At 46.0% G+C, this 22,502-nt stretch overlaps 1 protein-coding gene and 1 long non-coding RNA gene across 2 annotated transcripts in view; both read left to right on the top strand.

Moving 5' to 3' along the window:
* LOC148131023 (uncharacterized) overlaps positions 1-22,502 on the top strand; it is a 69,413-nt gene that overhangs the window by 38,425 nt on the left and 8,486 nt on the right. The gene's annotated exons all lie outside the window — the stretch shown is intronic.
* FYTTD1 (forty-two-three domain containing 1) overlaps positions 1-22,502 on the top strand; it is a 31,543-nt gene that overhangs the window by 555 nt on the left and 8,486 nt on the right. Inside the window, exons 2-6 of the mRNA XM_087965610.1 lie at positions 9,975-10,106; positions 13,494-13,639; positions 16,280-16,392; positions 18,060-18,156; positions 21,216-21,277. Coding sequence (XP_087821736.1) covers positions 9,975-10,106; positions 13,494-13,639; positions 16,280-16,392; positions 18,060-18,156; positions 21,216-21,277 — 550 coding nt within the window. The remainder of the gene's footprint in view (positions 1-9,974; positions 10,107-13,493; positions 13,640-16,279; positions 16,393-18,059; positions 18,157-21,215; positions 21,278-22,502) is intronic.

The following is a 22,502-nucleotide window of genomic DNA, read 5'->3' as shown; positions in this document are numbered from 1 at the left end:
CCTCGAGGGGGAAGTTTCCTTTTGGGTCCAGCCTTGTCACTTCCTGGTATTGTCTGGCTCGAGGTCAGCTGACTCTGCAATCTGGGATTGCCTGGTGGTCTCCTTTCCAGGGATTAACCTTAGTAGAGCATCACCATATGTGTGTGTGTGTATATATGTGTGCATGTATATTCATGTATTTATATATGTGTGTGGTGTGTATATATGTGTGTATATATATGTATATGCATGTACATATGTGTGTGTTGCATACACACATGAATGTGTGTATAGTACAATATATGAGATAAAGTATTAAATTAAGGTAAAACCATAATAAGATTGCCATAATATGGTGCCATAGAGTCTGATGCTCCCCTTAAACTTATATTTGTGTTTGTGTGTATAATGTGTTTTGTTAGTATTTGCATATTGGTGATTGCATGATGTCTGTAGACTGATGCCATATATGCTAAATAAAATAAAAATAATTAACCTTCGTTTTGGGAGAGCAGCCAGAGTTTGCTTGCTACTCCCTGCCCTTAGGTTTGGGTTTTGGATGCTGTGCCTTAGGATGGAAAAGGCCCAGCTGTGGTTTGGGGGAATAAAATTTACCAACATCTATTTGAGTCTTGTTGCTGCTGAAATATATGGTTTAGCCATGGTCTGTAGGTTGTTTGTGCATGGCTAAAAACAGGCTAGACTAACTTTGGTACTTGAGCCTTGGTTTTTTTTTTCCCTGTATGGGGATATCCTACATTTGGGCTTGCACAAATTTAGAATTAGAATTCTTTATTGGCCAAGTGTGATTAGACACACAAGGAATTTGTCTCCTGTGCATAAGCTCTCAGTGTACATACAACAATAGTGATAGATTAGTGGGCCTCTGTTCACACTGAATGTTAAGCTGGGATAGATAAGGGCTTAAAAGTGTGGCATTTCCCCCCCAATGTGTGTATTGTAGATGGTGGTTGGGTTTTCCATAGCAAATTAGATCAAAAATTGCCCCACCTGTATTTTAGTCCAAATTAACAGGTGGTTTACATGGATTGAAAAAGGCTTAGAGAATGAAATAACAGAATGGCTAAAGGAAAAACAGTTGTAAAAAAGCAAAATAGTAGCAAATAAAGCCCAAATGCCTTGTTGGTGGTAGAAAATCAGTTTACTTTAGAAATGTTTCAGGAAGCTTTCTAGGCAGGACAAACAATTAAAAAGTGAAATATTGATTGAAGGCAAGATTTTTTTCAGTAAGAATGTAGAGGGGGAAAAAACTGAAGGGAGATGAGCAATTAGGAATTACGAAATATAACTAAACCTGGCAGTTCTCTTCAAGATTAGGGTTAGGAGCGGTCCCATTTATTTGATTTATATTATTATCTTTATCTTTCCTCCAGGAAGATGACTGCATGCATAGTAGTACCTTCTCCCTTTTTTCACACAACCACAACCTTCTGAAGTAGGTTGGACTGCGAGAGTGACAAGCAAGGGAGTTTTGGGGCCTGGTTGTAGAGGACCACTGAGATGGTTACAGCAACTAGCGGAATCTGGATTAAGCCCAGGAGAGAAGGAAGGTGTTAGAAAGAAAGGGAAGGTTGCCCTGCCTTGATTCTCTTTGGCAGAAGGAGGAGAGAAGTTAAAATGCCCACCATTTTTCAAGATTCTATTACAAGAGATAGATCAGGGTTGGGTGATTATGGCCCCTTTAGGATGTGTAAATTTCAATTCCCAGAATTCCTGAGCCAGCCATGATTTCCTGTTACCGTCTCATATTGGTATCTTATGATTATATCACTTTGTTGTTTGTATGGAGAGCTTATGCACGAGACAAATTCTTTGTGTGTCCAATCACACTTGGCCAATAATGAATTCTGTCCTGTCCTATCCTCCTCCTATCATTCCTACTCCTACTCATTCTAATTCAATTTCTAATTCTAATTTATTCTATTGTAATCCTCTCCCCTATATCCTATGCTGATTTCTATTTCAATATTTCTTATTTCCTAACCTGGCCTGACCCTGAGAGGGAGCTGGACTTTCCTATTCCTGTTTGAATGCCTTGAGCATAGCACCCCTAATTTTCTTGGGGTGATCTCGGCACTGTCAGTTCAGTCCAGAATCTCACGTAAAATTGGTCCTTGGTGCTAAAGTAAATCTGACACACGGTGGTGACTCAGCTCCCAAGGGTTTGCATTGCCTTACACACCTTTTAAAGTTGCCCATGGAAAAGAAATATAACAGTGATTTTGACTATGCAACAATATGTTCCCATTTCCAAATCCCTGCTAACAATCTGGAGCCAATTTTGACTTCAGTACCTGCACAGGGTTGGTTCTTCAGGATGGCGTTCAATTCTTAACGCAATTTTATTTACTTTTACTATTTTTTTAATCCTGCCTTTATGGCTTTACAAATAAGTCAAGGCACAGAACATATCAAATATATCTTCCTCCTCTTTTTCCTACAACAGCCCTGTGATGAGGTGGGGTGAGCTGAGAAGGAATGACTGGCCCAAACCCAAAGCTGGCTTTCATGGCTAAGGTGGGACAAGAACTCACCGTCTCCTGGTGGTTGTTCCAATGTCACACAGCCGGCTTTCATGCCAAAGGCAGAACTAGAACTCACCGTCTCCTGGTGGTTGTTCCAAAGTCACCCAGCCGGCTTTCATGGCTAAGGCAGGACTTGAAAGTCGCACATGCTCCTGCTTTCTTGCTTTCTGCCTTAATAAATACTAGACCAAACTTCTCTTTGCAGTCCACAAACCACTTTTATTATCCATTGCTTTTATTTCTAAGCCGTTCTGTCAGGCCTGTCTCCCCTTAAACCTCTACACAGAAACGATCCTTGGCTCCATTTGTTGAGAAAGGTATAGTTTATTTGAGATCAAGTGTATTGCGCCAGAAGTGATGGTCCTACGTTTCCCTCCCTTTGGGTTCAGGCAAGATGTTTTCCTAACGGTCAGTCCAAGTGCAGGTTGGTACGCAGCCCCCTCCTTCTCCCAGCTGGGTGACCTCGAGGCAGCATCTGGAGGAGATAACTTTCGTTTCCTCAAGTATTCCCTCCCCTTCATCCCCCCTCTCCATAGTTCATGGCGCTCTCTTAACCCCATAGTTGCAAAGCACTAGCACCCATCAGGTGGCCGCTAGCATCCTCTTGCTAAGCGACACCATTGTTACATGAATTTTGCCCCATTTTATGGCCTTTTCTGCCCCATTTGCTAAGTGAATCATGTGGCCGTTAAGTGAACCTCTCTGTTCCCCCATTGACTTTTCTTGTCAGAGGTTGGCTGGGAAGGTCACATGAGCCCCCCACTCCCTGGACGATTCCACTGTCATAATACATGCCAGTTAACCAAGCGCCCGAGTTTCTGATCACGTCATCGTGGGGATATGCTATAATGGTTATAAGTGTGAGAGTTCCAGTCCCACCTTAGAAATGAAAGCTGGTTTGCATGATTTTGGGTCAATCGCCAGGAGACAAGGAGTTCTAGTCCCTCCTTAAATACCAGGCTAGAAGTTGGGTGATGGTGAGTTCAATCACCCAGGAGACGGGGAGTTCTAGTCCCGCCTTAGACATGAATGCCAACTGGGTGACTTTGGGCCAATCACCAGGAGTCGGTGAGTTCTAGTCCCGCCTTAGGCATGAAAGCCAGCTGGGTGACTTTGGGCCAATCACTGGGAGACGGTGAGTTCTAGTCCCGCCTTAGGTGTGAAAGCCAGCTGGGTGACTGTGGGCCAATCACCAGGAGACGGTGAGTTCTAGTCCCGCCTTAGGCATGAAAGCCGGCTGGGTGACTGTGGGCCAATCACCAGGAGACGGTGAGTTCTAGTCCCGCCTTAGGCATGAAAGCTGGCTGGGTGACTGTGGGCCAATCACCAGGAGACGGTGAGTTCTAGTCCTGCCTTAGGCATGAAAGCCAGCTGGGTGACTGTGGGCCAATCACCAGGAGACGGTGAGTTCTAGTCCCGCCTTAGGCGTGAAAGCTGGCTGGGTGACTTTGTGCTAGCCATTCCCTCTCGGCTGACCCTCCTCACAGGGTGGTGGTTGTGTTCTGCTTAGCTAGCAGCATAAAAATCTAATAAATAAATTAGATGTACTGCAGTTGGAATTAATGAAGGAAAATGATGGTTAAAGGTCTCAAAGGGTTGTTGACCAACCCCTGGGGTTCCTTTACACATGAAAATAGCCATAGCCCTTAGACTTATATACCACTTCACAGTGCTGCTTTCCGGCCCTCTCTGAGGGGTTTACAGAGTCAGCCTGTTGCCCCCAACAATCTGGGTCCTCCTTTTACCCAGCTCGGAAGGATGGAAGGCTGAGTCAACCTTGAGCTGGTCTGGATCAAACTCCTGACAGTGAGCAGAGTTAGCCTGCAATGCTTCATGCTAACCAAGGGAGGGAAGGAGGGAGGAGATGGGAGGAAGGAGGAAAGGAGGGGGAGGAGATGGGAGGGAGGAAGGAAGGAAGGAATGGGAAGAAAGAAGCGAGGGAGAAGGAAGGAGGGAGGGAGGAGATGGGAGGAAAGGAAAGGAGGGAGGAGGAGGAGGAGGGAGGGAGGAAGAAATGGGAAGAAAGAGGAGGAGAAGGAAGGAGGGAGGAGAGATGGGAAGAAGAAAGGAAGGAGATGGGAAGAAGGAAGGAAGGAATGGGAAGAAAGAAGTGAGGGAGGTGGAAGGGGGGGAGGAGATCGGAGGAAAGAAGAAAAGAGGAAGGGAGGAGATGGGAAGGAGGGAGGAGATGGAAGGAAGAAAGAAGGGAGGAGATAGGAGGAAGAAGAGGGGAGGGAGGAAGGGGAGGAAGAAAGGAAGGAGGGAGAGAGGGAAGAGCAATAGCAGGTAAGACTTATATGCCGCTTCGCAGGGCTTTGCAGCCCTCTCTAAGCGGTTTACAGAAACAGCCTCTTGTCCCCAACAATTTTGGATCCTCATTTTACCCACCTCGGAAGGCTGAGTCAACCTTGAGCCGGTCGGGATCGAACTGCTGACGGTGGGAATGCAGAGTCGTCCTGCAATATTGCATCCTAACCCCAGGCCAGAAAGCCAACCCTAACCCTATCCCTTTCTCCGCTCAACCATCCCTTTCACAAATGTTGTTTTCCCCTTTAAAAAAAAAAAAAAGGACAAACTCGGCCAGTTTTGCAGAAGAAAGCAGCTTGGGACTTGAGAAATTATCTTTCGCAAAGATAAGACTCTGCTGCAGATAAAACCACTTCCTCACACACGCACAGGTAGTCCTTGACTTACGGCTCCAATCAGGGCCAGGATTAGAACAGTTATTAAGCGAGTCCCGCCTGATTTTATGACCTTTTTTTTTTTTTTTGGCACGGTGGTTAAACAAATCGTTAAGTGAATCATATGGTCGTTAAGTGTAGCCATCTTCCCCCATTGACTTTGCCTCTTTGAAGGCCAACTGGGAACGTTGCAAATGATGATTGAATAAACTCTTGAGATGTTGCAACCGACATAAATACCTCCCGCTTGGATTTTGTTCATTTAATGTTGGGGAATGTCTGCGACCCCCCCCGGGGACACTGCAACGGTCATAAATGTGAGTCAGGTCTCAAGTATCGGAATGTAAATCACATGGCCACGGGAATGCTGCAACAGTCATAAGTGTGAAACGGTCATAAGTTGCCTCTGATCTGATCTAGGACGGGGGTGTCAAACTCAATTTCATGGAGGGCTGCATCAGTGTTGTGTTTGACCTCAGAGTCAGGGGTGGGTGGCTGTGGCCGGGGTGGGTGTGACCAGCTGGACATCACTCATTGAGGCTCCATTTTGGGCCACAATGGCTTCTTGGAGCCCTCTGCCAGCGAAAACGGAGCTCGGGGAGGCCGGAAACAGAGCCCAGGTGACCGAAAACTGAGGCCAGGCGGGCTTCACGCAGCCTCCCCGAACTCCATTTTCATTGGCAGAGGCACCACGGGCCGGTCTGCTGTTTCCAGGATGGCTCCATGGGCCTTGAGTTTGACACCCCTGGTGTATGGTATGGTGTGATGACCCGGGGTGGGATACAAAAGCAACAAAGTCACAAAAAATAGGTGAAGTCCCTTTAATTCCTTCAACTTGGCCTCCGAGGTCCAATTATCATTGACTGGAGAAAAAACTCCCCCACAAACAGTTGCGAAAAGGAAGAAATGCCATTCAAATTCAAAATACATATAAATTATAAGTAGAAAAAACAACACAAACCACACTGAAGCAATTAATGAGACAAGGCAGGATAAGGACTTGAGGACATCCACAGATATCGAAATACACACACACAGGGAAGGACGCCAGAACTCAGATAACTGACAGACTAGAATTATTTCACGCTTTGCTTCCAGCACTGGGCCATGCCCAGTTTGTCCTTCTAAACAGTCCTCCCATCTGCAGCCCATGAAGGGGATCAGGGCCCTTTCCTCCCCGTAGACCACGCCATTCACATTTCTCCCTTATCCGCTCCTCCCTGTGTGCCCTAGGATGAAGAGGGGGTCTTCCTCTGAATGCCTAGCCAGCCTGTGCCCTTTCCCAGTTTCCTCCACAACCTCCGGAGCCACACTCCCACTCCCTGTCGGCTGTTCCTCCTCTCCCTCGGAGTCAAATTCTAAGGGGCATGACAGTATGATATGGAATTCTGGTAGCATAGTATGCTAATAGTAATAGTAACAATATAGTGCAGTGATGGCTAAACTTTTTCTTGTCGTGTGCCAAAAATGTGTGTACACATGCATATGTGCCTCCACCCATAATGCAGTGTGCGCACAACCTCCCCACCCTCTGCACACGCACACACAATCCCCTGTGCTACGCGCCTCCGCATGCACGCGCATCTCCTGCACATGCACGGCAGATACCCGGTAATCAGCTGGCAGGCGGGGGAAGCGCATGCGCAGTGGTGCTGTTCCAGGGGACCTCTCACGTGCCAGCAGAAATGGTTCTGCGTGCCACTTTCGGCACGCATGCCATAGGTTCGCCATCACGGGTATAGTGTATAGCCATGATGGCAAACTTAGGACATGCGTGCCACAGGTGGCACGCGGAACCATTTGTGCAGGCACGCAAGCCCCAGCCAAACTTACCTGCACTTCACATGTGCACGCCTCCCAGCTGATCCGAAAAATGGGCCTTCTGGAAATACCTTGAAAAATGCCTTTGGAACTACCAGTGCCCGGCCCTCTGGAGCCTGGGGGAGGCCTTTTTCTCCCTCCCTGGGGCTCGAGGGAAGCCTCCGCAGACTTTGGAGGCCGAAAAATGGGTCCGTTTAGGCACTTGCGGTATTTCCGGAAATAACCCGCACGAGATTTTCGGCACGGGAGCCCAAAAAGGATAGCCACCACTGGTATAGTATAATGTCGACGGGCCTTTTACCTTCTATTGGAGGTTTTTCGGACTCCTGCAATTCTCTTGACAACGAATGAAATTAAATTCTTTTTTTGCCAGCCGGAGATTTAACATTTAAACACAGAGGCCAAAAGCCAATTTAAGATGCTTTCACCCAAAAGAGGTTCCACTTGCAGGCGCCAAGATGGTTACTTCTCTCTCCTTAGCAGTTCGGAGCGTCCTGGGCTTCCTTTGACAAAAGCCATCGTCATGCACTCAGCACCCCAGCTTAGAAATCTTTTGGCGCCCTTGTTTCAACTTCCGATTTACAAAAAAGAGACGCCGGAGGAAATTCAGGCCAATTCATCTCCACCGTCGTTTTGTGTTTTTTTTCTTTTTCTTTTCTTCCTAAGGCTCTTTGATCGCAGGACGGGCTCAAGAGAGAGAGCTGTTTGTTAGAGAATTAATAATAACATTTGAAAATGAACTGGGAAGTAAACACCCCTGTCTCCAGGGAGAGATCACAGGGAGATTTCGTAAGCGAGTCAGATTTGAATCCGTCCCTTTGGGGGCAACGCAACCTCTCAACCAGAGGAGGAGGAAAACGTCCTTTCGCAGATCCCATTTCTCATTTCAGTGAGTCGTTGGGCTGAGCTGGGCTTCGTGGCCCGTTTTTTCCATCCTAACATCCTACTTTTCCCCTATTTTTTTTTTTTTTTCATCAGTTTAATTCTGCAAGACTCGTGACTTCAGTTTCTCTTCAATTGTGCACATTTGCGTGGAGTTCTTAGAATAGAATAGAGCTGGAAGAGGGCTTGGAGATGGTTTCGCAAACGGTGTTTAAAAGGGTTTCTCGCTTTTCCTCTAGAAATTCACACTTTGCACTTTATTATTATTATTATTATTGTTGTTGTTGTTGTTTTTAAACAAGTTTTATTAATTTTTTTCAAAACACACAAGTCGTCATTATCCATTACATATTTAAACCTTTTTCCATTATAAATTTAACAAGTCAGATAAACTATAATTCTGTTTTAAACCATTTCCATATAAACATACAAAAACCTCTTATCCATTTTCTCTTTCTTTCTCTTTACTCTTATTCCATTTTATTATTATTATTTCATCTATTTCTTTCTGACTTAGTTACCATTATTCTCATTCTATATTTCTGCAAGGTTTCATTAATTCTCCCCCAAAAAACATATATACACAACACACAAAACATAAAAAGATCTTTTGGAAAGTAACTTGGACCCAGGTATTTCTTTCTTCATGGACTTCAACTGTATTCATACTCATCTTACATATCATTACTATTATTATTATTATTATTAAGACTTATTCTATCCCATGTTTATTATTTTCCAGGGTGGATAAAAATTGATGATTTTTTTTTAAAGTAAAAAAAAAGAAAATAGGATTTTTAAAATTTTTAAATTGGTTTTTTTTTTTAATCAAATTTATTTTAATAAAATGCGTTTGGAGTAAAAAAAAAATCTGAAGATAGTTTTCTATTTAAGATACATTAATCATGTAGTTTATTCGGCAGGAAATGGAGCTTCGTTCTGTGGCATATGAGGCTGCAGATTCTGCAATATTGGGACTGTCGGGGAGTCAACATCATCGGGTCAGAGGAGGAGCTGCTGCGGAGCAGGGATGACAGCGGCTCTTTAAAAATGACGGTTTAAATCAGGGTGTCCAACCTTGGCAACTTTAAGACTTGTGGACTTCAACTCCCAGAGTTCCTCAGCCAGCTTTGCTGGCTGAGGAACTCTGGGAGTTGAAGTCCACAATCTTAAAGTTGCCAAGGTTGACACCCTGGTTTAAATCGAGTTGATTTAAATCAAGCCTTTTTACTGGTGATTTAAATGGTGATTTAAATCTACCTGATTTAAATCAATTCTACCCTGTCATTTTCTATCAATAACTCAAAGTGGGGAACATACCTGATGCCCCTTCCTCCTCCTTTCCTCACAATACCAACCCTGTGAGGTGGGCTGGCTTTCCTGGCTAAGGCAAGGCTAGAACCCACCACCTTCCAGCTTCTAGCCTAGTGCCCAAGGAGGGACTAGAACTCACCGTCTCCTGGTGATTGACCCAATGTCGCCCAGCTGGCTTTCGGCCCTAAAGCGGGACTAGAACTCACCGTCGCCTGGTGAGTGGCCCAAAGTCACCCAGCCAGCTTTCATGCTTAAAGCAGGACTAGAACTCTCCATCGCCTGGTGATTGGCCCAAAGTCACTCAGCTAGCTTTCGTACCTAAAGCGGGACTAGAACTCACCGTCACCTGGTGATTGGCCCAAAGTCACTCAGCTGGCTTTCGTACCTAAAGCGGGACTAGAACTCACCGTCGCCTGGTGATTGACCAACAAAGTCATGGTTGTGAAGCGAATCTGGCTTCCCCCACTGACTTTCCTCGCGAGACGGTCGCAAAAGGGGATGATCACGAGACCTTGGGACGCTGCAACCGTCATAAGTACATGCCAGTTGCCAAGCATCTGGATTTTGATCACGTGACCGGGAAGGAACGCTGCCAAAAAAAAGGGGGGGGTCCTAAGTCAACTTTTTTCCAGTGTGATTGTAACTTTGAACGGTCACTAAGCAAACCGTTATAGGCCGAGGGATTACTGCTGTTGGGCGCTTTGCCTGAGCCGCCACGTCTTCCAACTCCGAACCGATTTATCTTCCGCAGATGACATAATTAAGTTGAACAAGAGAGAAGAGAGAAAGCAAAACCCCCCCAAGATGAAGAGAAGCTTTCCACAGAACGGCCCGCGACAGTTCCGGATGAGGCGGATGAAGTGGGGAATTCAAGACTATCCAGGTTAGTTGACTCTCAGAGAACATGGTTTGTTCTCACGGAACTGAGCAGGAACCATCCAAGGCCCATGTTTTCAATTTTATTGATTTTTTAAAATCTTTATTAAACAAATTCTGCAATTAAAAACATATATCCATTCATTGCAGCACATCTGTAGTAGCATTCACTCACTTTGACCTATTCTTAGGTATGTAGAATATTACTAAATATTACTACAATTATTTTTCGTTCGATTTATCGCATATTTTCATATGTTTACATAATTATTTACATAGTTATACATAGTTACGCTTATTCATATCATATTATTTCATCTCACTGTTTTTAATTTTAGTATAGTTAGACCACGTATAATTGACAGACTGGATTTTATACATTTTTAGTAGTTATTTATTATTTTATGCTAGCTCACTACCCATGCTTCACTACAAAACTATGTGGTCAGGCTTAGTTTTTTTTGAGGAAAATAAGGGGGGGGGGAGATTGTGCTTCTGCCTGAAAGCATCCATCGGTATTCATCTGGCTAGCGTCCTGTCAGTGTGTGAGAAAGAGTTGAGGGCTGTTTGGAAACTGAAGCAGTATTTGCTGTGTGAGCAAGAAGGAGACAGCAAGGAGCCTGGGTGTGGCTTAGCTCAACTGTTCTGTACTAAAACTGCTTGGGGCTCTGAAACCGAAACTCCTCTGCTTGTGTTTTGCATTTGGAACAGATTCCTTTTCAGGTGGGGAGGGAGAGTAGAACTCCTTAGCATCAGAGCATGTTAATAATAATAATAATAAATAATAATAAATAATAATAAATAATAATAATAATAATAATAATAATAATAATAATAATAATAATAATAATAATAATAGAAATAATCTAAATGTTCTTATGGTCATTTGGAAAAATCCTTTCTTAGTGAGCCCCTAGAAGCCAAGAGGAAACATACCTGCCAAATTTCAAATTTTTAGGCTTTACAGTTCTGGAGATTGTGTGATGATGCGTGAGTGGCATTTCGCTTGTTTTATATATAGATTTATTATTATTTTATACTATTATTTTTAATTGTATCTTTACTGAGTGTTTTTATTTGTTTTGGTCTCTGGCCTATGACTATAATAAACTGAAAAAGAAAAAGAAAAAAAAGAGTGGGGAATTCAAGACTATCCAGGTTAGTTGAGTCTCGGGACCATGGTTTGTTTTCACGGGAAACCATCCAAGGCCAATGTAGAGGCAACTCCTAATGTAATGGGTCCGGTGGTACAGGTAGTCCTCGACTTACGACCACAGCTGAGCCCCAAATTTCTCACATTAAATGAGACATTTTTTATTTTATTTTTGGAAGAGAGTTTTGCCCCCTTTTACGACCGTTCTTGCCACAGTCGTTAAGTGGATCGCTGCCATTTTTAAAGCCAGCTTTAAATGAACCTGGCTTCCTAGCTGGCTGGAGAATTCTGGGAGTTGAAGTCCACAAGTCTTAAAAGTTGCCACGTTTGGAGACCCCTGATTTAGACCTTGGGAATTAACGGCCTTCACCGACCGAAAGTCCAGGCAAGAGTCCGGCAAGGAGTGAAGTGAAGCAATAGCCCTTATCAGCTCGTTCAGATAAATGCAAGGCCTTGAGACCCCAGCCCACCCAGGAGGCTGCAAATTAGGTCAGAGAAAGAGACAAACCTCCGTTCCGGCAAGGCGAAACACACGACAACCAAACCATTCCCCTTTCCTCCCCTTTATTCCCCAGCCAGGGAGGGGCCAGTCAGTGTCCACGTGTTGCTTTGCTTCCCTGGCCGGCTGTTCTTCTCTCCTGACAGCTCTGTGCATACGCGGATCTGGAACAGGCTCCAGCTGCTCCTCCTCGCTCCTCTCTGACTCCCTCTCCAGTGGCTGGGAAAATGCTGGACAGCCCTAGCTCTCTGTCTGCGCCCGACGCTGAGCATCCCTCAGAGCCTTCCCCGGGCTCCAGAACTGGCCCCAGGCTCTTCCTCGCCTCTCCTTTACTTTTACTTTCCAGAAAACTAGGGAGGGCCCCTTCCAAGGCATTTCCCACATCCCCCTCCCCTTTCCTTCTATTGGCTGAGATGCGTTTTGAATGACGGTTATTTAGAGTTCAGTTCTTCCTCCTGTCTCCCAAGGTGATTCTCATAGCGCATGAAAGGACCTAATCCCTTCTTTTTCCTTCCTTCCTTCCTTCCTTCCTTCCTTCCTTCCTTCCTTCCTTCCTCCGTCCTTTCCTTCCTTCTGTCCTCCCTCCCTCCCTTCCTATCCTTCCTTTCTATCTTCTTTCTTTTCTTTCTTTCCTTCTTCCTTCCTCCTTTTCTATCTTTCCTTCTTTCTCTTTCCTTCCTTCCCTCCCTTCTTTCATTTTTTTCTCTTTCTTTCTTCGTTCCTTTTTCCTCCCCTCTTTCTTTCTTTTTCCTCCCCCTCCCTTTCTTTCTTTTTCCTCCCTCTTTCTTTCTTCCTTTCTTTCTTCCCTTTTTCTCCCTCCCCTTTTTCTTCCTTCCTTTCTTTCCGTTTCCCTCCCTCCTTTTCTTTCTCCCTTCCTCCCTCCCTCCTCCTTTCTTTCTTTCTTCTTTTTTCCTCCCTCCCTCCTCCTTCCTTTCTTCCTTCCTTTCCTTTTCCTCCCTCTTTCTTTATTTCTCCCCCTCTTTCTCTCTCTCCCTCTTTCTTTCTTTCTTTCTTTCTTTCTTTCTTTCTTTCTTTCTTTCTTTCTTTCTTTCTTTCTTTCTTTCTTTCTTTCTTCTTTCTTTCTTTCTTTCCTTTTTCCTTCTCCCTCTCTCCCACTTTCTTTCCTTTTCTTCCCTCCCTCCCTCCTCCATCCTTCCTTCTTTCCTTTTCCTCCCTCCCTCCCTCCTTTTTCCTCCCTCCCTCCCTCCTCCTTCCTTTCTTCTTTCTTTCTTCCTTTCCTTTTCCCTTTCCCTTCCTTTCTTTCTCCCTTCCTCCCTCCCTCCTTCTTTCTTTCTTTCTTCTTTCTTTTTCCTCCCTCCCTCCTCCTTCCTTTCTTCCTTCCTTTCCTTTTCCCTCCCTCTTTCTTTATTTCTCCCTTCCTCCCTCCCTCTTTCTCTCTCTCTCTTTCTTTCTTTCTTTCTTTCTTTCTTTCTTTCTTTCTTTCTTTCTTTCTTTCTTTCTTTCTTTCTTTCTTTCTTTCCTTTTCCTTCCTCCCTCTCTCCCACTTTCTTTCCTTTTTCTTCCCTCCCTCCTCCATCCTTCCTTCTTTCCTTTTCCTCCCTCCCTCCTCCTTTTTCCTCCCTCCCTCCCTCCTCCTTCCTTTTTCCTTTCTTTCTTTCCTTTTCCCTCCCTCTTTCTTTCTCCCTTCCTCCCTCCCTCTTTCTCTCTTTCTCTCCCTCTCTCTCTCTTTCTTTCTTCTTTCCTTTTCCCTCCCTCCCTCCCTCTTTCTCCCTCCCTTGCAGGTTTTGGCAAGAACCACTTAGGACGTCGAAAGCAGGTGCCGGGGAAGAGGCGTGCCTATGGCCTTAAGACGGGCTTGGCAGCGAGGAAAGCCCCGGGGCCTCACAAGGGCATCAGCCCCCTCAACCGATCGCCCCTCAGTGAAAAGGTACCGGGTGGGTCCAGTTCCGGTTGGGGAAGGGAGGGAAATTGTTTTAGCTCCTTTTCAGCCCTTCAGCCGTGACGTGGCCTGCTTGGCTGGCTGGGGAATTCTGGGAGTTGAAGTCCACCCACCTTAAAATGGCTACACCTGAGAAAACATCGGCCTGGTCCAGGTCGTCCTCGACTGAACGACCACGGTTGAGCCCAAAGTTTCCGCCGCTAAGTGAAGAGATGTGTGAAGTGAGTTTGCCTCCTTTTAAGACCTTCCTTCGTCAACAGTTGTTAAATGGGTCACTGCAGTTGTTTAAATTAGTGAACTCGGTTGTTAAGTGAATCCGGTTTCCCTGTTGACTCAGCTTGTCAGGAGGTCGTAAAAGGGGAATCGCGTGACCCTGAGACCCTGCAGCTGTCGTCAATACGAATCCCTTGCCAAGCGTCTGAATTTCGATCACATGACCCCAGGAATGCTACTACGGTCATCAGTGTGAAAACTGGTCATCGGTCCCTTTTTTCAGTGCCGTTGTAACTTTGGTCACTAAACGAACTGTTGCAAGTTGAGGACTTACCTGTACCTTATATGGATGGTACCCAGAGCCTAGCGTTAGGTCAAGGGTCTCCCAACCCAGCAAGTTATAAGACCTGTGGATTTCAACTCCCAGAATTCCCCAGAGTTTCTCTTTCGAAGACTTACTTGATCCTCGAAGTAATTTTCCTGCCTGATCTCCTAAGAGATCCAGTCTAATCTTGAGATCTGCTCTTCTGTTTAGTTTGGGGGTGAGGCTTTGATTCAAGGTTTGTAGAGATGCTCAGTCATCCAGGTCCTGCCAAAGGTGCTTTTTTGTTCAGGAGACAACTGGAGTTTCCTGTTTTTTCTTTTGAGGATGTTTCGATTCTTATCCGAGAAGCTTCTTCAGTTCTGACTGGATAGTGGGGAAGGGAAGGATTTATGTTCCTCGCAGACAGCTGGTCATTTGCATCATTTTAGAGAGCCGTTGAGGCCACTTGGGTATTTATCTGTGTCCTCAGGGTCACCTGAGTAGTGTTCTTGGTTCCTGTGGTCTGCCATTTTTCTCTCTCTGGAAATCCATTCCTTCTCCCGCACCTGTCGTGCCCCTGTTGGAGTCTGATTCCGAGGGGGAGGTTGAGCAGCCGACAGGGAGTGGGAGTGTGGCTCTGGTGACTGTGGAGGAAACTGGGGAAGGGCACAGTCTGGCTGGGCCTTCAGAGGAAGACCCAGGCCCATCCCTTCTTCATCCTAGGGCACGCAGGGAGGAATGGAGAAGGGAGCAACGTGGTTTAGAGGGGAGGAAAGGGCCCTGATTCCCTTCATTAGCTGCAGCTGAGGAAACAGGGTAAAGAGAGTGTTTGCCCACAGAACTTTGCTGGAAGCAAAGCGTGGATTATCTTGGTTTGTCAAGTCTTATCTGGGTTCTGGCGTCCTCCCAACTATGTATGTTTTGTTATCTTTTGAGATCAGCCATTCCTTATCCTGCCCTGTCTCCTTAATTCCTGCAGTGGTGGTTTGTGTGGGTTTTTATTTATAATATGATATGTACTTTGGGGTCGGACTGAATTTCTTCTCTTTAAAAACTGTTCTTGGGAGAGTTTTTTCTCCAGCCGAAGATAACGGGACATTGGGGGGCCAAATTAGAGGTATTAAAGAGATTTTACCCACTTTTGTGACTTGGTTGCTTTTGTGCCACGCCCCTTTGGATCATCACACACACCGTTCGAAAGGTGTTCATCCCAAATTGTATAGGTAAAAGCCTGTAGAGATTCTTAGTCGTCCAGGTCATGATTGTCCCAAAGGTGCTTTTTTTTTTTTTCAGGAGGCAATTGGACTTTCTCATTTTTTCTTTTGAAGATGTTTCAATTCTCCTCCAAGAAGCTTCTTCAACTCTGACAGGATAGTGGGGAAGGGAAGGATTGATACTCCTTGCAGACAGCTGGTCATTTGCATCATTTTGGAGAGCCGTTGAGGCCACTTGGAGGTGTATCTGAGTCCTCAGGGTCCCCTGAGTGGTGCTCCTGGTTCCTATAGTCTGCAAATTTTTTTCTTATATTTTTCTTTTTTCTTTTTTTTTTTTCTCTGGAAAATTTCCTCTGGAAAATTGCAAACTACAGGAACCCTTTGCACCACTCAGGTGGCCCTGAGGACACAGATAAACCTCCCAAGTGGCCTCAATGACCGTCTGAAAGGATGCAAATGACCAGCTGTCTGCAAGGAGTATCAATCCTTCCCTTCCCCACCATCCAGTCAGAACTGAAGAAGCTTCTTGGAGCAGAAGCGAAAGTTTTTCAAAGAAAAAAACAGAAAGCCCTGTTGTCTCTTGAAGAAAAAAAAAGCACCCCGGGGACACAGATCAACCTCCAAGTGGCCTCAACGACCCTCTAAAAAGGATGCAAATGACCAGCTGCCTGCAAGGAGTATAAATCTTTCCATTCCCCACCATCCGTCCAGTCAGAACTGAGGAAGCTTCTCGGATGAGAAGCGAAACGTCTTCAGAGGAAAAAAACCAGAAACTCCAGTTGCCTCCTGAAAAAAACCCACTTATGGAGGGTGTTGGTGGTGGTGTTGGGGCTTTGCTCTTGTTCCTTGTTCCTCTGGATATGCACACCCACCTGACCTCCGTGTATCTCCCTAAAGAACCTGCAAAGGAATTACTCCGTTTTGAAAAGGAAGATGGCCGCCCAGAGACAACCCGAACTACAGAGGAAGCCGGGCGCCCGCTTCCGAAGGCCCAACTTGTTAAATCGAAGGTAAAGCTGCCCGGTTAACCCTTTGGGAGGAGCTCCCTTGAAGCTTGGGGCCTCGGGGGAAGCCTCAACGACATAAAGGAAAAGGGGTTGGATCCATGAGGGGAATAGGAGAGAATCGAGGGGTGGGCTTCCAAAAAAATTCAGCAAGCGGTTCTCTGCCCGGTTGCTGGGCGTGGCCTGGCCAGGGGTGGGCGTGGCCTAGTCGGCCTCCTGCACCGCGGAGGGGGGAGGGTTGTTTTTGCCCCCAGCTCCGGAGGCTCTCTGGAAGCTGGAAACGGGCCCATTTCCCGCCTTCCCGAACTGTCAGCGGGCCCGTTTCTCACCCTCCCTGAGCCTCCATGTGCGCCCTGCACTTCCCGGCATCCAAAACGGGCCACGTGGGGACTCCGGGGAGGGGTGGGGTGGACAAGGGCCAGCTAGGAGTGGGATTTCTCCAAACTGCATAGGATCTCCCGAACCAACCGCTGGAACAGAGGAACGAAGCAGAGAAGAGTTGGAAAGGCACCTTGGAGGTCTTCTAGTCTAACCCCTGCTTAGGCAGGAAACCCTATTCCTATTTCAGACCAATGGTTATCCCGTCTCTTCTTTAAAACTTCCAGTGTTGGTGCCTTCCCAACTTCTGGAGGCAAGCTGTTCCACTGGTTAATTCTTCTCCCCGTTAGGAAGTTTCTGCTTAGTTCTAAGTTACTTCTCTCCTTGGTTAGTTTCCACCCTTTGCTTCTTGTCCTGCCTTCAGATGCTTTGGAGAATAGCTTTGACTCCCTCTTCTTTAGGGCAGCCCCTTTGTGGTAGTGCTTGGTTTACGGACCACCACGGAGCCCCAAATTTCCCTTGCTAAGCGAGACAAGCCGCTGAATGACTTTTGCTCCGTTTGAACTACCTTTCCTGCCCAAGTTGTTCAGTGAGTCACGCCGTTGTTAAGCAAGCCAGGCTTCCCCCGTTTGACTCTGCATTGTCAGAAGGTCGTAAAAGGGGATCACATTGTTGCAGCAGATCCCGTTTCCAAATCAGGACACAAGACCACGAAAGGTTGGAGAATACAGGTTTTATTTGTGCACAAAGGTTCAGAGCATTTAGCCTGGCAAATTCTGAACCCCTCCTGGCTCTTCCCGAGGCGTCACTTTTATACATGTCATAACCTCAGCCTAGCCCGGGGGCGTTTCTTATGTTAAACTGTACCAAAAAAGGAGAAGTACGTATCTGTTATTTTCCAGACCCAGATCCTTATTCACTGAAACATGCTTACTTCCAGTTCCTTAATTCAGCAATTTCGTGGTTTTGCACAATATTTCTATAAGAATATTTTGCACAATATGTCTATAAGAAGCAAGGTGTAAGGGGTCAGAGGATTTCTGGCAAATGCATATTTTGTTTTCGACCTTCCAAGCCGCTTCAACATGACTCTGGGACACTGCAACCGTCATAAATATGAGTCCGTTCCCCTATTTGTGTGTGTGGGGGAAATATGCCGGCTCAGGAATTCTGGGAGTTGAAGTCCACAAGTCCACAAAAGGGCTCTCGGGGTTCCAAGTAATACACCCGTAGCAAACAAATCGGCCTCAGGGTGGACAAAGGCCACTGTTCCCCACCCTTGCCATAAACGATAACAAGGACATGTGGTTATTATTATTATTATTATTATTATTATTATTATTTTGTATTTACAGGCCAAGCATACAGTCCCTGTCTACCAGAATTGGAAATAAATTATACCAGCAGAAAGATACACGCCAAGCAACTTTCCTTTTTCGGCGGGGCCTGAAGGTACTTTGCATATCTGCATTTCAATCTGAAGGAAAGATTTGACCCACTCTTCTGCCAATCTTAAAATCTGGTCACTCAGAGGTTGGCTCCCGTTGGGGGCCGTTTCCCAGGGGAGTCTACCTTTCAGGCATTTCATTACCTGACTACCATGTTTTCCCCAAAAAATAAGACCCTGCAGGGTGGGTGGGGGGGAAAGGAGGAATGAAGAGGAGCCGAAAAATGACATCAGCCCTCTCCAACAATCCATGCTTTGAACTAGGTCAGTGATGGCTAACCTTTTCAGCTTGGTGTGTCGAAAATCAGGAAAAAGTGTAGCCTTCCTCGGGTCGTGTGTCACTTCAAGAAATATCAATAACTTGGTTTATGACGGACTGGGCTGGGGGCGATCACACAGGGCTGTGAAACTCGTCTCCCTGGTCTCAGAGCTGCAGGTGCAGGATGTGGGGATCGGAAGGCCACCTTACAGGGCTGTGAACCTCATGGATCTCCTTTCCTCCTGTAGCGTTCCTGAGGTAATGAAACTGACAAACCTCAGTTGATGGCGGTTAAAACTGGTTCTCTGCTGCAAAGATCTCGCGGCAGCGGTGACACCACGCCTCCACGCAACAAGCAGGGAGCAGGGATTGGAGCAGAGCACAGGCAGCCTCTAAATGTGCAGGTTTTCCCCACACCAACAGGCGTGTCAGTCAAAGTGCCTTGGCGTGTCACGAGTGACACGCGTGTCATAGGTTAGCCATCACTGAACTAGGTGCCAGTCTGCATTGATCGTATGGCACCTTCACGTCCCATTTTACATGGGTAAAATACAAAACATACCGGGTTTCCCCCCCAAAATAAGACCTAGTCTTATGTTTCGTTTTGTTTTTTGCCACCAAAAAAGGCACCGGATCTTATTTCCGGGGGCTTTATGTGATTTTGCATGGATCTCACATGATTTTGCATGTCCAACCTCTGCAAGCTTAAGGTGTTCCGATGGAGGCTGAAGATGAGGAGAGACGTGGTGGGCAGGAGATTTGGTTGTTGGTTGGGGTAGGAGAAGGAGTGGCGGAGTCAAGAGAAGAACAAGCCTGGAATCGCTGCGTAGCTACAAATGGACTAAATCCAAACCCCCTTGAATTCCGTTAGCCCTTATCTACCATGTTTCCTGGAAAATAAGACCCTGTCTTATGGTTGTTTTTTTTTTTTTTTTTGCCACCAAAAAAAGGCACCAGGTCTTATTTTGGGGGGATGTCATCCACTGACTAACCTCCCTTGCGCGTGTCGCCCCCGGCCTCCTTTTTGCTATCAGAGGCCTTCAGGAACTTCTTCTGTGGCTGGCAAGGCTTTCCTGAAGGCCTGGGCAGCTGTTAACACAACTCTGGATCGAACCAAAGCTTTGTTACCAGCTCCAGAGGCCTTCAGGAAAGCCTTGCCAGCCTTGCAGGCTGCAGAAGAAATGGGCCGGCAAGGCAGGTGTCGGGGTGTGCGAGGCCTGGCTACACCTGTCCAAAGCTAAAGAGTAGGACAGCTCCACCCCCACATCCCCAACCTGGCTTAATTTTTAATCAGGGCTTATTTTGGGTGTAGGGCGCATGTGTAAAAATCAAGCTAGGACTTACTTTCAGAGGAGGTCGTATTTTCGGGAAAACAGGGTAGGTAACAGTGCTAGAAGGCTTTGCTTCACTCGGTTGTTTTCTTGCAGACGTTCCATTACCCCACTCGGTCACATCATCAGTGTTAGAAGGGAGAGGGGTTTGCCCTCTGCTTTATACCCAGGGGGCTTGGCCTGTCAGCGTTGGTGGGAGTGGCCTTGGGGGTTTCCTTGGTTAGGCTGTGGTTTACTGTTAGCTTGTTTATCTGAGATGGTGGTTACACTGATTGGGTTATTATTTACTTCTTGAGTTTTGCTTGCTTTAGTATTAATCTTGATACTAAGCAAGCAAAACTCAAGAAGTAAATAATAAGTAATCTTGATGTTAATCCCTGTTGATTTGCTGATGAGAGAGCAAACCCTACTCCCTTCTAGCCTTGGTGATGTTACCTAGTTGGGTAATGAAACGTCTGCAAGAAAACAATACTCAAGAGAGCATCAATTTCCCCCCACCCCTCTCATCCTCCTCCTTTTTAGCACTGATGATGTTACCTAGTGCGGTGATGAAACAAAACAACTACTTTCAGAGTGCATCAGTTCCTCTTCCTCCTCCTCCTCCTCCTCCTCCTCCTCCTCCTCCTCCTCCTCCTCCTCCTTACATGCCACAACCCCCTTCCCTTTTATCACTGATGATGTTACCTAATTGAGTCATGAAATGTCTGCAACAAAACCACTTTCAGAGTCCTCCTCCTCCTCCTCCTCCTCCTCCTCCTCCTCCTCCTCCTCCTCCTCTTGCATGCCACACCCCCCCCTTCCCTTTTAGCACTGATGATGTTACCTAGTTGGGTCATGAAATGTCTGCAAGGAAACCACTAAGCACCAAGGACTGTACCTGTGGATACCCTTGACTGAATTATAAAGGTGAGGGACTTAAGATTCCTATTTCTGTATGGGGCAGCTCTGGGGGAAATGGTATAGGGTTTCTAACCCTAAGCGGGGGGGTTGGACTAGAAGACCTCCAAGGTCCCTTTCAACTCTGTTAATTCCACCTTGCCCTTCCTGCTGCCAACAAACTGGAAGCGGTGGTTTTAATTATAGGCACAGAACACTTTAGAAGCCTGCACAAACGTCCACGAGCCTTTGGTTTGTCAACCTTAGCAAGTTTTAAGACGTGGGGGCTTCAACTCCCAGAATTCCAGCTGGGGGAATTCTGGGAGTTGAAGTCTGCATGTCTTTACAGTTGCCAAGATTGAAAAATGCTGAGCGAGCCAATAGGAAGACTTTTTTTTTCTAAACTGTAGAAACTAGAAGTGGAAATCCAAGACTTTTATTTTTCCTTGCATGCTTCAGCTTGCTAGTTTGCTATCCATAGGTATCTGAATTTTTTCCTTTCCTTTCTCCTTTCCCTTTTTCCTTTCTTTTCCCTTCCTTCCCTTTTTCCTCTTCCCACCTTTTCCTGTTTCCTTTTCTTTTTTCCTTTCCTCCCCAGGTACAAGCACAAGTCCATCCAGAAGGTGACTACGGAAACCAGGGAAACAAACGGACTCGCCCGTAGGTATTCACAAAGAAATTGACCGAGCAACCACCAATCTGTGCTCTCATTTTATTTTTATTTTATTTTTCTTTTGGGGTGGGGGGGACATACCTCAGTTCTACATTGTCTTAAGGGCTGTGAGTATCTTTTGTTCTTGCAAACTCATCCAGAAATTCAGCACAGGAATTCAGTTGGGTCAGAAGGAGGAGCCGGTTCCGTCGCTGGAGAAGCGAGGGGTTCAATAAGGGGTCTCTTTGATTCTGTACAGGCAGCTCAGAAAACAACAACTGGATGGAAAACTGCTGGTGACCTTCTACCGCTGCATTAGAGAGAGTATCTTAACTAGTAGCACCTCTGTAGGGTTTGCCAATTGCACAGGGGCAGATAGGGAAGCGCTCCAGAGGGTTAATGTCATTGTCCAGAAGATCCTGGGTTGTCCTCTCCCCTCTTTGGAAGAGCTTTATAGCTCTTGCTGCCTTAAGAAAGTTCAAAACATCCTCAAAGATCCATCTCATCCTGGGAACCCTTTTTTTTTTAACTATTACCACCTGTCAGATGGTACAGGATAATAATAAAAACAAGGACAAATAGGCTGGAAAACAGCTTCTATCCCAGGGCAGTAGCTCTCTTGAATTCTGCCGTCTAGTGCAGTGTTGGTGTGGTGTCGGGAGTTTTCGGTTCAATGTGTGGAGGGTGAAGGATGTGTGTTTGTGTTTATTTTCATGGTCATGATATGCACTGAAGATGGCGTTTGGTTTCGTTGTATGAGGTGCAATTGCAATAAAGTAAACTAAACTCAGGGAAACGTTTTATTAAGTGCGTTAAACTTACGAAAAACTATCACAGCTCACATTTTTTTCGGTGCCGTTGTAAACTTTGAACAGTCACTAAAGCAACCGTCGCATGCCGAGGATTACCCTGTTTCAAGTCCCAGCTAAGCTGATTCAATGCACGTGCTTATTGTCGAGAATCTGGTTAATTAATCATCAGCACTAAATTGGCTCTAGATAACAGTTAACAGAATATACATGAGAGGTTGGATTTAGACTGTTTGTGGCAACGTAAGCATGCCAGGCTAGTTCCTCTCTTGACTCTGCCATCACCAGGCTCTGCCTGTGCTTCGGTAAATACAGGTAGTCCTTAACTTATGACCACAATGGAGCTCATAGTTTCTGATGCCAAGCATGACAGTTGTTGAGTTTGGCCCCATTTATGACCTGTCTCGCCCTGGTAAGTGAATCA

This window comes from Notechis scutatus, chromosome 4, assembly GCF_049901735.1.
Source record: "Notechis scutatus isolate UNSWTSFEM ecotype Mainland chromosome 4, rNotScu1.2, whole genome shotgun sequence".
NCBI classification, from domain to species: Eukaryota; Metazoa; Chordata; class Lepidosauria; order Squamata; family Elapidae; genus Notechis; species Notechis scutatus.
This window is presented reverse-complemented; position numbering and strand designations above follow the sequence as displayed.